We start from the raw sequence: 16,246 nt of genomic DNA, 5'->3' as shown, positions 1-16,246 counted from the left end.
CATGATCTCGGCTCACTGCAGCCTCCGCCTCCTGGGTTCAAGCAATTCTCCCGCCTCAGCCTCCTGAGTAGCTGGGATTACAGGCACGCGCCACCACGCATGGCTAATTTTTGTATTTTTAGTAGAAACGGGGTTTCACCATGTTGGCCAGGCTTGTCTCAAACTCCTGACCTCAGGTGATCTGCCTGCCTTGGCCTCCCAAAGTGCTGGGATTACAGGAGTGAGCCACTGCACCTGACCTCATAAAGAAATTTAAGCTGCTTCTAGCCCTGCAGCTATTTACAATCCAGTTGGGGAGGCAAGAGATTCTGAGGTGAATTTTACAATACAATATAGGCCAGGCCTGGTGGCTCACGTCTGTAATCCCAGCACTTTGGGAGGCTGAGGTGGGTGGATCACCTGAGATCAGGAGTTCGAGATCAGCCTGGCCAACATGGTGAAACCCCATCTCTACTAAAAATACAAAAATTAGCTGGCGTGATGGCGGGCACCTGTAATCCCAGCTACTTGAGAGGCTAAGACAGGAGAATCGCTTGAACCCGAGAGGCGGAGGCTGCAGTGAGCTGAGATTGCGCCATTGCACTCCAGCCTGGGCGACAGAGTGAGACTCTGTCTCAAAAAACAAGACAAAACAATATAAGGCAGTGTTATGTTTGATTACATGTGGAAAGAGTGAAAAAGACAAGAACAAGGAGAATTTAGGAAGAAGGGAGAGATTACTGAATGCCTGGCAACGGAGTTTGGAGGACAATTTTGAGCAGAATTCAAACAGCAGAGTTCAGGTAGGTGTATTAAAGAATTAGGCCAAATATGCTTGGGTCAGAGCCTGGCTGAAGTGGGAGAAAGATACTTTATTACTGGGTCATGTAAGAACCAGGGTCAGAAAGTTATGAAGATGGCAGTGTGTTGGGAAACCTTTAGTGCTAGATTGACAGCTTTGACTTATATACTTGCGAACAGTTGTTAAAAAAACTTCTGAGCTAGGCAATGACATCATAAAAGAAGGAGACCAGAAAACAGAGACTGGAGGCAGAGAAACCAGTTAGGAGACCACTTCAAGCATTTTGAGATAAGGTCCTGTTGTGAGAGTGGGAAGGGAAGTATGGATTTTGGGGGACACTAGAAGAAATAATCAATAGCACTTGCCACTGACTGGATGTGAGCAGAGGGAAGAGAAAGGGATGACTCAAGAGAAGCTTCAGTAGGAAGTGTGTTGCGGGGAGGATTTAGAAGCAGGCGATGGACTTTGTTGGAAAGTGTTTGCAAATGGAAAGATTTACATATCTATCAGCAGGCGTGCGCTCTCAACTGATTATCTTATAAAAGCTGTGGAGTTTCTCTATGAGATAGTCAGACAAAAGGTATCACACGATTTAAAATGGCAATACCAGGGAGCAACTCCTGGCTCACACAGGATGCAGTCCGGAGAATGCACTCTGCTCTAGAGTTACAACCCTGGGCTGAATCTCAGGGTTTTTTTGTTTGTTTGTTTGTTTGTTTTAACATGGTTTCATTGTATATATTTGGACAAAATACTTTCTAACTCATCAATCCAGTTTTCTTATCTTTAGGTCTCCATGAAACAAAACAGCCATATTTGTTGAGTGCTTTATTATGTTAAGCAGGCTTTGTATTAAGAACTTTATTTGGCTGGGCGCGGTGGCTCACGCCTGTAATCCCAGCACTTTGGGAGGCTGAGGCAGGTGGATCACAAGGTCAGGAGTTCAAGACCAGCCTGGCCCAAATGGTGAAACCCCATCTCTACTAAATATACAAAAATTAGCCTGGTGTGGTGGCGGGCGCCTGTAATCCCAGCTACTCAGGAGGCTGAGGCAGGAGAATCGCTTGAACCCGGGAGGTGGAGGTTGTGGTGAGCTGATATTGTGTCACTGCACTCCAGCCTGGGTGACAGAGTAAGACTCCGTCTCAAAAAAAAAAAAAAAAAGAACTTTATTTGTGGCCGGGCATGGTGTCTCAAGCCTATAATCCTAGCACTTCAGGAGGCCAAGGTGGGTGGATCACTTGAGGCCAGGAGTTCAAGATCAGCCTGGCCAACATGATGAAATCCTGTCTGTACTAAAAAAATACAAAAATTAGCCAGGCGTGGTGGTGCACATCTGTAGTCCCAACTACTCGGGAGGCTGAGGCACAAGAATCACTTGAACCTGGGAGGTGAAGGGTGCAGTGAGCCGAGATGAAGCCATTGCACTCTAGCCTGGGCAACAAAGTGCAACCCTGTCTGGAAAAAAAAAAAAAAAAAAGACTTTATTTGCAATTTTTTATTCTTAGAATGCACATTCTACATTTAAAAAAACATTTCAATATTTTGTGGCTTAAAGCAATATCCATTTTATTTGCTCACAATTCTGCAGCTGGGCTTGGCTCTGCAGCTCTGCTGGTCTTACTGGTGGTCACTGATGTGTTTGCAGTCAGCCGGTGGGGTTGGCTGAGGCTGGGCTCAGCTCAGGTGCTGGGCAGCTGGACTTTTCCCTCTCTCCAAGTATCTCAGGGCCTTTCCTTCTCCATGTGGTTTATCCAGCAGGGTAACTGGACTTCTTACTTAGTGGCTCAGGTCTCCTAAAAGTACAAAGTGGAAGCTTCTATACCTTCCTAGGGGATGGGATGGGAAAGGCAGGGAAGTGGCACAACTTCACTGCTGCATTTTCCTGGTTAAGGCAAATCACTGGCCCAGTCCAGATTAAGTGGAAGGGACTACATAAAGGTATAAATAACATGAGGCTGGGCCATTGAAAGGCAGCAACGTAGCAGAGAGAATACCACAATATTATTTCCAATTTGTAAATGAGTAAACTGTGACTTAGGAATGCTAAGCTACTTGCATAATGTAGCAGGTAGAGCCAGCTTCAAATATTGTGTTCTAAATCAAATATCAACAAATAAAACGTGTCTGTGTTTTCACCTAGAATCCTGTGGGGTGGGTACTGTTATTGTCCCTAATTTACAAAGGAGGAAACCCAAGAATAGAGAGCTTAAATGTCTTGTCCGAGGTGACTCAGCTGTTTTGCTCCAGAAATTATACACTTATCCACTGTGCTGCCTCTTACGGACAGTACCTGATACATATGAGACACCTGTAAATGTTATTTAATCTGAAGCTATTGTTGGAATGGCTGGGACAACAGCAAATCTTTTGAATTATTCACTATTATATCTTATATGCTATTTGGGAACTGGGAGTTTTTCAGTTATCCTGTGTTAAGGGCAATTTCCATTTCAGACATCTACTTTATCTGTTGCACTATTTCTTGAAGCTTGGAAAGAAATGAAGACTGCATCCTTGCCCCTCCAGTTCCAATCCTGATTCTCACTGCCCATCTAATTCCAACCCTGATTCTCACCTTTCTTTGGGGATGAGGACTTTCCTAGAGTAGGGCTGGCCTCAAGTTTTCATCTTTTAATCATCAAGTCAGCCTTGTGACTTCTGAATTAGTATCATTAGGTTCCAGTCACTTCCTCTTGTTCGATAGCTTATTTCCCCCGTTGTTGCAATGGTGATGGCTTCTGAGAGTAGCTTGCAAAGATTCTACTTTCCAAGGAGTGACCTGTGCTAGTTTCCCCTTTCCTTTTGCCAGTCCTATGGGCAGAGGACTTGCTGCACAGAATCCCAGCTACTCGGGAGGCTGAGGCAGGAGAATTGCTTGAACCGGGGAGGCAGAGGTTGCAGTGAGCCGCAATCATGCCACTGCACTCCAGCCTGGGCAATAGAGTGAGACTCCATCTCAAAAAAAAAAAAAAAAAAAAAGATGCTACATGTATGCCTGCCTTAGTGTAAGGCGGCCCTAATTTCTTCCAGTCTGTGAGGAGTCTGGAATTGGAGCCACCTCCAAGTACAGATAACAGGGGAAGTGGCTCACTTTGGTGGGTGCTGTTCTGTTTTGGATATGGATGCAGCCATTCAGCGAGTGGCCCCAAAATTCTACCTTTGCCGAGGCAAAACTATGAGTGGCCTTGTCTTTTCCTTAAACTTTTCTCCTTCAAGGCAGCTCCAGATTTTAACTTTGACTTTATTTTGCCCTGTAAAAATATTAAGGCAGGCTGGGCGAGGTGGCTCATGCCTGTAATCCCAGCACTTTGGGAGGCTGAGGCGGGCGGATCACCTGAGGTCAGGATTTGAGACCAGCCTGGCCAACATGGTGAAACCCCATCTTTACTTTTAAAAAATACAAAAATTAGCTGGGCGTGGTGGCAGGCGCCTTAATCCTAGCTACTTGGGAGGCAGAGGCAGGAGAATCGTTTGAACCCGGGAGGCGGAGGTTGCAGTGAGCCGAGATGGAGCTATTGCACTCAAGCCTGGGGGACAAGAGGGAGACTTCACTCAAAAAAAAAAAAAAAAATTAAGGCACAATACGTGAACTTGAAGAACATACAGTTCTGTTTTATTTAACAAACACTTACGTAACCAGCCCGGTGCTGTGCGAAGTGCTTTACATTGTCTCGTTTGATTTACTTAATAAACTCCTATTTGAATCAAATAGGGTGGAGTAGGGGCTTCCTGGAATTTGGCTTACCTCGCCATCTCCCCCCACCCTTTCCCCTCAGTGGAGAGGCAACCAGAGAGAAAAGAAATTGAGCTGCTCTGAAGGGCAAGGCCTCCTCCTACTTCCCGCAGCTGTTTCGCCAGACTTGACCTTCTTCCCTTAGCTAGAGGCAGGGGGTCTCCATCCCTCGCTCAGATCTAGTTGGTGGGAAGGTGGGTGGCTTTTTTCGGGTCACTGGCGCACCCTCTCTACTCCCAGCCACCTGCTCGGGTTCCATCTCGGCTCCAGGCTCCCTGGAGGGCGGCAGGGACATTCCAATCCTCCCACAACCCTCACGGATGTTGCGGGGGAGGGGGGCGCAATTGCTCTTCTCTTCCAGCACCCAGCTTTGACCCGGTTTCTTCTCAATCCCTAGTGGCCTGAGTCACCCCCGTAGAGGAAATTAAGGATTGATGAATGGTTTGAAAGTTGTTTGTTTACAACCCACCCGTTGGCGAAGCCGCATCTCCAGTGACAGAGGCACTTTCTGGGCACCGTCTGTGCTCTAGCAGACAATTGAGAGCCAGGCAGCCAAGATGCCTCCTCGCCAGACCAAATATGGTCACAAGAGCTAAGCAGCCTCTCGTGGAAAAGCTGGCCTTGTTGGTGTCTCCCCGCGCCGGGGCGCACCCGGGCCGGCCTTCGGGCAGAATCGCGGGTCAGTGCGGCGCTCCGGGTGCTGCCGGCCTCGGCGCCTGGCTGCAGGGGAGGGCGCGGTGTCCAGGACCGGCCCTTCCTAGGCCTGAGCCCCTCATCCGCGTGCCCTCCGCCACCCCCGGCCTTGGTTTCGGTCCACAACCCCTTGATGAAACAGGCTCAGGCCACTTTCCCTTTGATCCCGCCCCAAGTCCGTGGTAAACTCAAAGGAATGCAGATGCAGGTCTCCGCGGGAGAGGTCCGCGGGGCCGGGAGGAGTGGGTGGGGGGCACCCGTCTCCTCTTACCCAGTAAAGTACCCATCACGCCCAGGGTTTTCTGGAGCGGGGGTGGGAGGAGGAGGAGGAGGAGGAGGAGGGGCGAGCGGGGGCCGGCCGGCTAGGGACTAAGAGGTCATACATAATTCAACAGCTCAACTTTCGGGCCCGCCTCTTTCCTGGGGGTGGGAGTTTGCTGCAAACTTTGTTTATGGGACAGTCCGGGAGCTGCTGCGGCCGCGCTGTCTGCTTCTCCTGCGCCTCCTTTCCGCCCAGCACGAGCGCCTTAGGCCAGCTCGGGGGATGTGAGAGCCGAAGCCCTTAGACTGCCAGGCACCGAGTCGGGTCGGGATTTGTCAGCCAAGCCTCGGCTCCAGCTCCGCAATCTCGGGACTCACCCGAGCGACCCAGGCCCGACGGCAAGTTCGGGCGGGACGGCGGCCGCCGCGCGCTCAGGCTCAGCTTCGCTGCCCGCCCAGGTAGTGCCCGCTGGAGCTCGCGCGCTCACCCCGCACCACTCCAGGGCTCCAGGCTCCTTGGGCTTCCGGAGTCGAGACGTGGTGGAGTTGGCTCGGGCTGAACTTCTTTGGAGGGGCTGCCTGTCCTGGAAACCTGCGACCTTTCCTTTGCCATCCTGCGGTTCAGCAAGCCCCGAATGCAGTTACTCCCTCCACCCCTCGCCCTTCCTTCTCCTCCTCCAGGCAACTTCTTTGCTTCAAGAAAGTTGCATAATTCTCGAGGCCAGGCGGGACCCCTCCCCCATCCTGCTGGTCTTACCGCTGAGTGTCTGGGATCTCCAGGCGGGCAATTATCTGTCTCCTCGTTTCCTTTTCCCTCTATTCTTCCTCCCACCATCTCGCCCTCTCACCCTGTAACCCTCTTACCCACTTCCTCCGACTTTAAATAAAAGGCAGATCTGACCTTCTTTTTGCAGAAGATGAATCCGGCCTCGGCGCCCCCTCCGCTCCCGCCGCCTGGGCAGCAAGTGATCCACGTCACGCAGGACCTAGACACAGACCTCGAAGCCCTCTTCAACTCTGTCATGAATCCGAAGCCTAGCTCGTGGCGGAAGAAGATCCTGCCGGAGTCTTTCTTCAAGGAGCCTGATTCGGGCTCGCACTCGCGCCAGTCCAGCACCGACTCGTCGGGCGGCCACCCGGGGCCTCGGCTGGCTGGGGGTGCTCAGCATGTCCGCTCGCACTCGTCGCCCGCGTCCCTGCAGCTGGGCACCGGCGCGGGTGCTGCGGGTAGCCCCGCGCAGCAGCACGCGCACCTCCGCCAGCAGTCCTACGACGTGACCGACGAGCTGCCACTGCCCCCGGGCTGGGAGATGACCTTCACGGCCACTGGCCAGAGGTACTTCCTCAAGTAAGTCAGCCTGGAGCCGAAGAAGGCACCAAGTCACAGTGCCCAACGCGCGCGTGTGTTCGTGTGTGTGTGTGTGTGAGAGAGAGATGGTGCGTGTCCTTCCACGGTTATTTCACAGATATGGAGAACTGGAAGCAGGCAGTGAGTCTCTGAGTGTTGGAATTGTAAGGGTCAGAAGCAGGGATCAGAAGCAGTGGTGAAGTTCATCCACCATAAAACACACAGGTGACTTTGCCTTGAATCTGCGGGATTGAAGCCAACTTCTGGGCACAGACCCTTAGTACCTTCCTTGGCCACTCTAAGTCAGATAGTCCAGAGCCAGGCCCTTTGGGGTGTGATACCAAGATAAATCAGAGAAAAGCTGTGAAGCTTGGGGAACAGAGGGACTTTTGGTGAAGTAGGTGGTCTGCAGTTTCTATCTTCTTGGGAAAAGCAAGCTGGAAAAGCGAACAGTGGCTGGTAGGCCATAGTGCTCTCAGCTGGGTGACATAATGGCCACACAGTACAGTGATGTTATTAGCAACTGTGTGGTGAAGTAGTTGTGGGCTGGACAAATCAATCGTGTGAAAATTGTGTTAGGAATTTTATTACATTAAACTTGTTAACCTAAAATACCATCAAATCACAAGCCTGCTTTGTCACTCTTCTTCCTTTCACATTATTCCAGCTTTTTGATGTCATGAATTTTACATTAGTTGAAATTTTCAAATTACACCCCACAAGAAAATATATTCTCAAACACTAGAGGAGGTTGTTTCAATTGTGGTACCCTAAGATAACTACATTCCTCAGGAGAAACCAAGCTGGAACTTGAAATGTTCCATTGAGGTCATAGGGTCAGGCTATCAAAGATGGAGGTTGTGCCAGCCTGACCACTTGGTTCAGGATTGCCTGCACTGCCAGTGAGGGAAACTCCTCTCCTAAGAACTTGACTTAGACTTCATTTTAAAGCTCATATTTCTTTAGTAGAGTAGCCTTAGTTCAAAAGTGGAGACACTACGTACAATTTTAAAAGTTTAAGCAAGCCTTTCTTTGGCACTAGTATTTGATGCTCTGATTGCTATGAGAGAGCCCTAAGAATGAATACACAGTGATGGATGAAGTTTACTATAGTGAGCCCGTTAACTCATACCAGTGACCAATTCTTATTACTTCCCCATCTCAAGGCTGTTGGTATCTTGTTCAAGGAGTTCTTTTTTTGTTTCTGAGGTTGGTGTAATGCTGAGATTCTGAAACAGACTTGATGGTCGTTTTTGCCACAGCTGGTCTTCTCTGGGTTATTGAGTGATAGTTTGGACACGTGCTCAATCCTTTGACTTCCAAGTAGCTGATGGAGTCAAGTATATGATGTAATAACATGACTTTTGTTGTTGTTGTTGTTGTTTGTTTTTTGTTTTTGTTTTTGAGACAAAGTCACTCTGTCGCCCACGCTGGAGTGCAGTGGCACAATCTTGGCTCACTGCAACCTCTGCCTCCCGGGTTCAAGCAATTCTCCTGCCTCAGCCTCCTGAGTAGCTGGGATTACAGGCACCCGCCACCACGCCTGGCTAATTTTTGTATTTTTAGTAGAGACGAGGTTTCACCATGTTGGCCAGGCTGGTCTTGAACTCCTGACCTCAAGTGATCCGCCTGCCTCGGCCTCCTAAAGTGCTGGGATTACAGGCTTGAGCCACCATGCCCAGCCCTACATGATTTTTCTTTCTTTTTTTTCTTTTTCTTTTTCTTTTTTTTGAGACAGAGTCTTGCTCTGTCACCCAGGCTGGAGTGCAGTGGCGCGATCTCGGCTCACTGCAAGCTGCGTCTCCCGGGTTCACGTCATTCTCCTGCCTTAGCCTCCCGAGTAGCTGGAACTACAGGTGCCCGCCGCCATGCCAGGCTACTTTTTTTGTATTTTTTTTTAGTAGAGACGGGGTTTCAACATGTTAGCCAGGATGGTCTTGATCTCCTGACCTCGTGATCCGCCCGCCTCAGCCTCCCACAGTGCTGGGATTACAGATGTGAGCCACCATGCCTGGCCCCAGTCCTACGTGATTTCTAAACTGTATTTATGAATATATACACACATACGTATGGTATATGATCAGTATAACTGTGATTATTAAAAATACGAAATAGGAGCTAGGCTTGCCTAATACCTGAGGAAAACTAGATGAAAAAGACCCTGAAACAAAAGCAAAACAAAAAAATTCCTTTATACGTTGTGTTTTGAATGATTGGAGTAGCTCAGAACTGCCTGTGAACAAGGGCAAAAGTGGAAGTTAGCCTTGGATTTAGAGAAAGTTGCTGTGTGCTCTCTGCCCATCCCCCCACTCACAACCACTCTCCAATCCAAAGCAGAGTGCATCTTCACTTCACTTTGGGTAGTCAATGAAAATGACAGCTGAAAAAAATGTGTAAGTAGTAGGCTGGCCTGCTCTGATGCTATCCCTGGAAGTATTTTGGCCAAGTGACTGAGAGAGCTTAAGCATTTGTCAGTGACTATTGTCTTTAAGGATAAGCAATCTGCCAAGAGTTCTCCGAATTTCTTGTAGAGTTTTGTTTAAAGTTGGAATTAGGTAAATGTCATACACTTTGTTACACAGCCTCAAAAGGCAGTATATTTCAGTGGATTAAGTAGAAGCTTGAAAAATGATGGTGACTCACTCGGAGTTACTTTTCATTATGTCTGTTTATTACTTTATTTGCCATCTATGAAATAGGGCTGAGGCTAGCAGATAAATCTTTTTTATTTTTTTATTTTTTTATTTTTGGCTGGGGTAGTGATGGGGTTTCACTATGTTGCCTAGGCTAGTCTCAAACTCCTGTACTCAAGTGATTCTCCTGCCTTGGCCTCCCAAAGTGCTTGGATTACAGGAATGAGCTACCATGCCCAGCCAGAAGAAGAATCTTTTTCTTGACTCTGTTGGGAGTTGAGAGCTTTATAAGTTGGCAATCAAAGGATTTTAGAATGACAAGGGTCAATTTTGTTTAGTTTAGTTTTTGACTAGAAAACTGAGGCCAGAAAAGGGTGATGATAGGAATTTGGGAAAGTCATGTGGTTATTTAATGGTGACCCTGGACTGGACCTCTAATCTGTTGCTGTCTACTTAGGGAACAGTTTTCCTTTTTCCCCACCCCCACCTTTCCCCCATGTCACTTCCTTAGCTAAACAATGAACTTAATGGGAAACACAGCCTGGACATCTAAGAAGCTTTAAAAAAGCCTTTTGTCATTTTCTCAGGTAAGATCGTTCCTAGGTATATGATGTAATCACTTTCTGGAACCTCCTGAAGGCACCTTTCCTGAGCATTCACACGTTTCCTGTGTTCAGGTGACCTGTGGTATTCAGATATTCCTTTAGAGTAACAATGACCAGGGCATGGTGGTACCCACCTGCAGCCACTACCACCCCCACCCCATTTCTAAATAAAAAGCTTTTAAAAATTAGAGTGACAGTGAAGCAGATTGAATGTTAACACACCTAGCCTCTAAAAACCACTGTGTTCATTCATTATTCCTGCTGTCCTCTAAATCTCATGAATCAGGCTGGGGTGTTGGGCACCCTGGCACACAGACTGAATACTGATCACATTAAATTTTTAAAAGGTCTCTGATTATAAATAGAATACATGCTTTCTGTACATAAACCAGAAAATGGGGAATTATAAAGAAGAAAGTTATCTAGCTTCAGTAGAATTTCCCATCTTTAGTCTTTTGCAAACATTCTTGTAAAAATCTTTCATTTGAATAACGTGATTTTATAAGAAAAAAGATTTTATCCTCCTCTTAAGTAAAATTCCGACTATAACATTTGGCTGTCATGTCTAATTTTTAGTGACAATTTTAGTGTTTTGCCTTTTCTCAAATGTGTGACAGAAAATTATTTTTGTCCAAGTGATCCATGCACTTGGTAACAAATCCAATATACAGGAGGACATTTGTTGAAAAACAATGGTTTCTTTCACCTCCTCAAGGCTCACAGAGGGAACCTTTTAATTTTTTTGAACTGTTCCCATATTTAATTCTTAGATTGTTACCTTCTTAAGCCTAAGTAATGTGCTTTTACCACCATGTTTTGATTTATCAACTTTTAGCACCTGATATGAAAGTGAGAATGTAGCTCTTTAAGCTAGTTTTCTTTTTTCTCTCCCAGGTTTGATGTTTATAATATTTTAAATTTGTCTGTTAGATCACCTTTTTTTTAAAATCAACTTTTTTTTTTTTTTTTTTTTTTTTTGAGACGGGGTCTCTCTCTGTCACCCAGGCTAGAGTGCAGCAGTGGGAATCATAGCTCACTGCAGCCTCAAATTCCTGGGCTCAAGTGATCCTCCCACCTCAGCTTCCCGAGTAACTAGGACTATAGGTTTGCACCACCATATTTGGCTAATTTATTTAACTTTTTTGTAGAGACAGGGTTTCCTATGCTGCCTAGGCTGGTCTCAAACTCCTGGCCTCAAGCAATCCTCCCACCGGCTTCCTAAAGCACTAGGATTACAGGTGTGAGCCACCACACCTGGCTTTTTCAACTTTGGATAGTATTTCTTGGTTCCTTATGCTGTATGTCAGTAATGTTTGGATTGCTACCAGTTCTACTGTTCACTTTTTAACAATGTTGCTTTCACATTGCCAAAGCCCTGAACCCATAGCCTGTATTTGTGCTTTGCCCCAAAGTTGACCATCTTATTCATATATGATTCTTAAAGTTGAAAATCCATAAGGCGGGGTGCGGTGGCTCATGCCTGTAATCCCAGCACTTTGGGAGGCCGAGGCGGGCGGATCACGAGGTCAGGAGATGGAGACCATCCTGGCCAACACGGTGAAACCCCGTTTCTACTAAAAAATACAAAAAAAAAAAAAAAAAAAAAATTAGCCGGGCGTGGCAGCGGGCGCCTGTAGCCCCAGCTACTCAGGAGGCTGAGGCAGGAGAATGGCCTGAACCCGGGAGGCGGAGCTTGCAGTGAGCCGAGATCGCGCCACTGCACTCCAACCTGGGCAATAGAGCGAGACTCCGTCTCAAAAAACAACAAAAAAGAAAATCCATAGGCAACATTTACATGACTACAATTCTGTGAAATGATTTATTGCCTTGTATGTCAGGATTGGATTTTAGACTTGCACTGTGGGTCTGGTGTTAGGATTCCTGGGCCAATCAAAGGAAGAGATATTTAGCCCCAAAGTCAAATGGGATTTTCTGTTTTCTCACTCTTTATCAGTTGTTTAAATTTGTGTTATCTTTTAGTTTTTTCATATTTGGACCATGACTTTCTTAAATTTTTTCCTAGTATTTCTGATTGCCTTTTAATGTGTTCATGCATTACTTGCCATTATTATGATCTCAAAAGTTTTCTAGGCTCTTTTTTTTTTTTTTTTTTTTTTTTTTTGAGAGGGAGTCTTGTTCTGTCACCCAGGCTGGAGTGCAATGGCGTGATCTCGGCTCACTGCAACCTCTGCCCCCCAGGTTCAATCGATTCTCCCACCTCAGCCTCCCGAGTAGCTGGGATTACAGGCATGCTGTAATTTTTTTTTTTTTTTTGTATTTTTAGTAGAGACGGGATTTCACCATCTTGGCCAGGCTGGTCTTGAACTCCTGACCTAATGATCCACCCGCCTCAGCCTCCCAAAGTGCTGGGATTACAGGCGTGAGCCACCGTATCCGGCCTAGGCTCTCAATCTTGTCTAACCTATCGAGTCTTCTCTGCCTAAGCTGTATGCCGAGATTCCTTTCTCGTTCTGTGCCGTTCTGAACTGATTATTCACTAGGCCCACTACAGAGCTGTCATCCTGGGACTTCTTTCCATGGCTGGAAGTGCTGTTTCCTTTTCCTGTGTCTTCCTATTTTTTTGGTTTATCCCTCATTTTGCTGCAGTACATGCTTGAGTAACTTCTTAAGAAGTGGTTTGTAGGAGGTAAGTTTTTCAAGTCCTTTTCTATCTGAACGTATTTACTTAAAAATTGTTCTGACTCTGGCTTGTTTTTTCTGTTTATCTTTGAATGACAGTATTATGTAGCTGTTTTCATAAGGGCCTTTTGTCGTTCAAAAAATACTGTCTGCTAACTCTGTTGTCTGTAATGTGAAGAGAGTGATACCTGTTGCATTGTGGTTTGAAAGATGAGCATATTTAAAGCATCTGGCGCACAGGAGATGTTCAGTACAAGTTAGTTCTTGCTTTCTCTTCCCTCTCTCCCAACACATATAGCCTATTTACCCAGCCAAAATCAGAAGCAGAAACCTTGGCAATAGGGGTCAGGTGATTTTTGACTCTGGATTACAGCTGTAGCTTTGAGGGACAACCTGGATCTGGAGTTGAAAGTCAGTTTTAAGTTTAAAATAAGGAGTTAGAGTCAACTTTCCTGGTTAAGAGAAACCTAAATAGGAATGCTCACTGTAAGTGCCCTTTTGCTTCAGCATCTTGGGCAGAGGATACCCAACTCCATCTGAGAAGTGTCTAGTTTTTTTTGTTTGGAATCTAGATTGTCACTACAAATTGAGCTGTTTTTGTGTGTGGGATAGGGGAGGAAGAGGAAATGGAGAAGGGGGAGAGATGAGCAGGAAAGGTAATTGACATTTGTTGATTACCTGCTGTATGCCAGACAAGGCAGAGAGTGGGAGTCAGTGCATCCCAGAGAGATAGCAACAGAAATATATGCATATGGAACTTTTTCATAACCCTAGATGCTTTTACATATATTATTTCTTTTAACCCTCATGGTGATCCCATGAACAGGTATATATTATTACCTCATTTTACTGTTGAGTAAACTGAGGCTCAGTGAGGTTAAATAAATGTCCTGGGGTCACATAACAGGTGAGTGGCAGAGATGGGATTAGAACTCTGTGATTCCAAAACCTGTGTTCCTGTCCTTATGCCATGCTGTCTCATGCCAATTGTGTGGCCCATAATTAGGCCTTCTAATTATGTATCCTTGATGATCACATAACTGTGGTGGTGGAGTGGTGGATGGATTTTTAGAGTTTGCTTCTGAACTGAGTCTGGGTTTTGCTATTTGGAACTGTCATTGATGGTGAGATAGAGATGATGGAAGAAAACCCAAATATACCAGAAATGGGTAGTACACCTCCAGTGCCTATTTATATTTTATTCTCATCAAGATTTCCACCAGGTGACTCACACCAGTAATCTTATCACTTTGGGGGGCCGAGGTGGGAGGATTGCTTGAGGCCAAGAGTTTGAGACAAGCCTGGGCAACATAGCGAGATTCTGTCTCTACAGAATTTTTTTGTTTGTTTGTTTTTTGAGACAGCGGTTCACTCTTGTCGCCTAGTCTGGAGTGCAATGGTGCGATCTCAGCTCACTGCAGCCTCCTGCTCCTGGGTTCAGCTGATTCTCCTGCCTCAGCCTCCCGACTAGCTGGGATTATAGGCATCTGCCACCTCGCCAGGCTAAGTTTTGTATTTTTAGTAGAGACGGGGTTTCACTATGTTGGCTAGGCTGGTCTCAAACTCCTGACCTCAGGTGATCTGCCCGCCTTGGCATCCCAAAGTGCTGGGATTACAGGCATGAGCCACTGCACCCGGCGGTCATATAGATTTCTTTCAGCTTATTCTTTACTTGCACACTCTCTTTCCTGGACTTCTAGCTTTTATTTAATGTTCCATCTAGGCATAGCAGAAAATAAATAAGAAAGGAAAAGATGATGTTCACTTGCTCAGTGCTATTAGGAGAAGAAGTGAAATGAAGAAACATTTATAAAGTGCTGAGTGCAGTGCCTGGCACAAACACCACGCTTGCAAGTTCATTCCTGTTATTATTCGGGATTTAGATGGTGAAGGGGGAGATGATCTTCCAGGGCCTTGCCTTTGTGCCATCTAAAAGATCTTTAGCCAGTTCAGCTAATTTACAACTAGAAATCATTTGAACTTGGCTGGGTGCGGTGGCTCACGCCTGTAATCCCAGCACTTTGGGAGGCTGAGGCAGGCAGATCACCTGAGGTCGGGAGTTCGAAACCAGCCTGACCAACATGGAGAAACCCTGTCTGTATTAAAAATACAAAATTAGCCGGGCATGGTGGCGCTTGCCTGTAATTCCAGCTACTCAAGAGGCTGAGGCAGGAGAATCGCTTGAACCCAGGAGGCAGAGGTTGCAGTGAGCCGAGATCATGCCATTGCACTCCAGACTGGGCAACAAGAGCAAAACTCTGTCTCAAAAAAAATAAAAAATTAAAAAAAAAATCATTGAACTCCTGTGTGTGTTAGCATCGTGAGTATGTCCTAAAAGAGGAAATGTGTGTCTGGCTTTATCACCGCAGGCAGCTGACAGAATCTGGAGAGAGAGAAGGGGAACACAGACAAACCAGGCCAAAGAGCTGGTTTCGACCTGTGGTCCTAGAGCCTCGATCAGCTGCCTTCTACCTTGGTTTGCTGGAAGCCTTTGTAAGGTGTGTCCTAAGTCAGTCGTTTATAATATGACTACAGGTGTGAAATTTGCAGCTGTACGAAATGTCTGTGAGTTTCTCCCATTGGCTATACTCCTTCTGGCCTCAGGAACTTGGCACAAGTGTTTCCTTTGCCTGGAACATTATTTCCCTGCTTTTTGCCTGCTTAACTCCTCCATTACCTTCAGATATCAGCTTAGATGCCACATCCTGCAGGAACTTTCCCCCGACTTGCAGCTCCCACTCTGGTTTAGATGCTGCTGCTCCTCCTCCCACAGGCCCTTGTTTCCCCAGGCATTGCTCCACTCTCATATTACTGTTTTTTTTTGTTGTTTTGTTTTGTTTTGTTTTTCCTTTTTTTACTGCACTGTAACCTCCATCAGGGCAAGAACGATGTTTGTCTTGCTTGGCATTGCTTAACTTGAGCACAGTGCCTGGCAAATAGTGGGTGTTCGAAAGGAATCCTGTATTATTTATTTTTAGCCATTTTCATTGTAAACTTGCACCCTGGAATTGGTAGGAGTCTTCCATGCTTGGAAATGGCATTCCATTGTATCTGTGCCCTTTTGACTGCAAGATTAATGTCAGAGCTCCAGATACTAAATGCAGTGGAGAGGGAGATGAATGAAGGCTGGGTGTTCAGAGAAGTCTCATAAAGGTGCTTAGACATAAATGGAACCTTCAAAAAATGGCAAAGATATAGGTAGGTGTGCAGACAAGCCTTCCAGGAAAAACGGGATGGGAAGAGAGGTATAGAGGCAGAATGCTAAGGGTATGTTTTTGAGACTAAGAGGAGCTTGTACTGACTTGTATTAAAAGATAGGTGTTGGTTGGTAGATGATTATGCATCCCATTGAGGTTCTGGAGCCTCAGCTAGGGTGGGCTCATTGACCTTTTGCTAGTAAATGTCAACTTTCTCACTGCTTAGTTTTGAGATACATGAGTCCTAGCTTTTTGTGACTGTAGCATAAGACCCCACCATTGTCACCTATGTTGAGATCTTCCTGGTTGTTTAGAGAACTAAGCATTTTATGCTGACTTGAAAGAGTCTGGA

The 16,246-nt window shown here is 46.3% G+C and overlaps 1 protein-coding gene and 1 long non-coding RNA gene across 2 annotated transcripts in view; one reads left to right on the top strand and one right to left on the bottom strand.

Annotated features, from left to right (window-relative positions):
• Positions 1-1,648: 1,648 nt before the first annotated feature.
• LOC129032644 (uncharacterized) lies at positions 1,649-4,315 on the bottom strand. Its single transcript, XR_008501423.2, has 3 exons — positions 3,360-4,315; positions 2,363-2,577; positions 1,649-2,239 (listed from the first exon to the last, which is right to left on the bottom strand). It is a non-coding gene; the product is annotated as an uncharacterized LOC129032644 (long non-coding RNA).
• Positions 4,316-5,459: 1,144 nt separating this feature from the next.
• Positions 5,460-16,246, top strand: part of WWTR1 (WW domain containing transcription regulator 1) — a 141,824-nt gene continuing 131,037 nt past the window's right edge. Inside the window, exons 1-2 of the mRNA XM_054480241.2 lie at positions 5,460-5,930; positions 6,386-6,819. Of these exons, the coding sequence (XP_054336216.1) occupies positions 6,389-6,819 (431 nt within the window). The 5' untranslated portion in view covers positions 5,460-5,930; positions 6,386-6,388. The remainder of the gene's footprint in view (positions 5,931-6,385; positions 6,820-16,246) is intronic.

The sequence above is a fragment of the Pongo pygmaeus genome, chromosome 2 (assembly GCF_028885625.2).
Source record: "Pongo pygmaeus isolate AG05252 chromosome 2, NHGRI_mPonPyg2-v2.0_pri, whole genome shotgun sequence".
Taxonomy (NCBI): Eukaryota; Metazoa; Chordata; class Mammalia; order Primates; family Hominidae; genus Pongo; species Pongo pygmaeus.
Note: the sequence above shows the minus strand (reverse complement) of the source record. Positions and strands in the feature narration are given on the sequence as shown.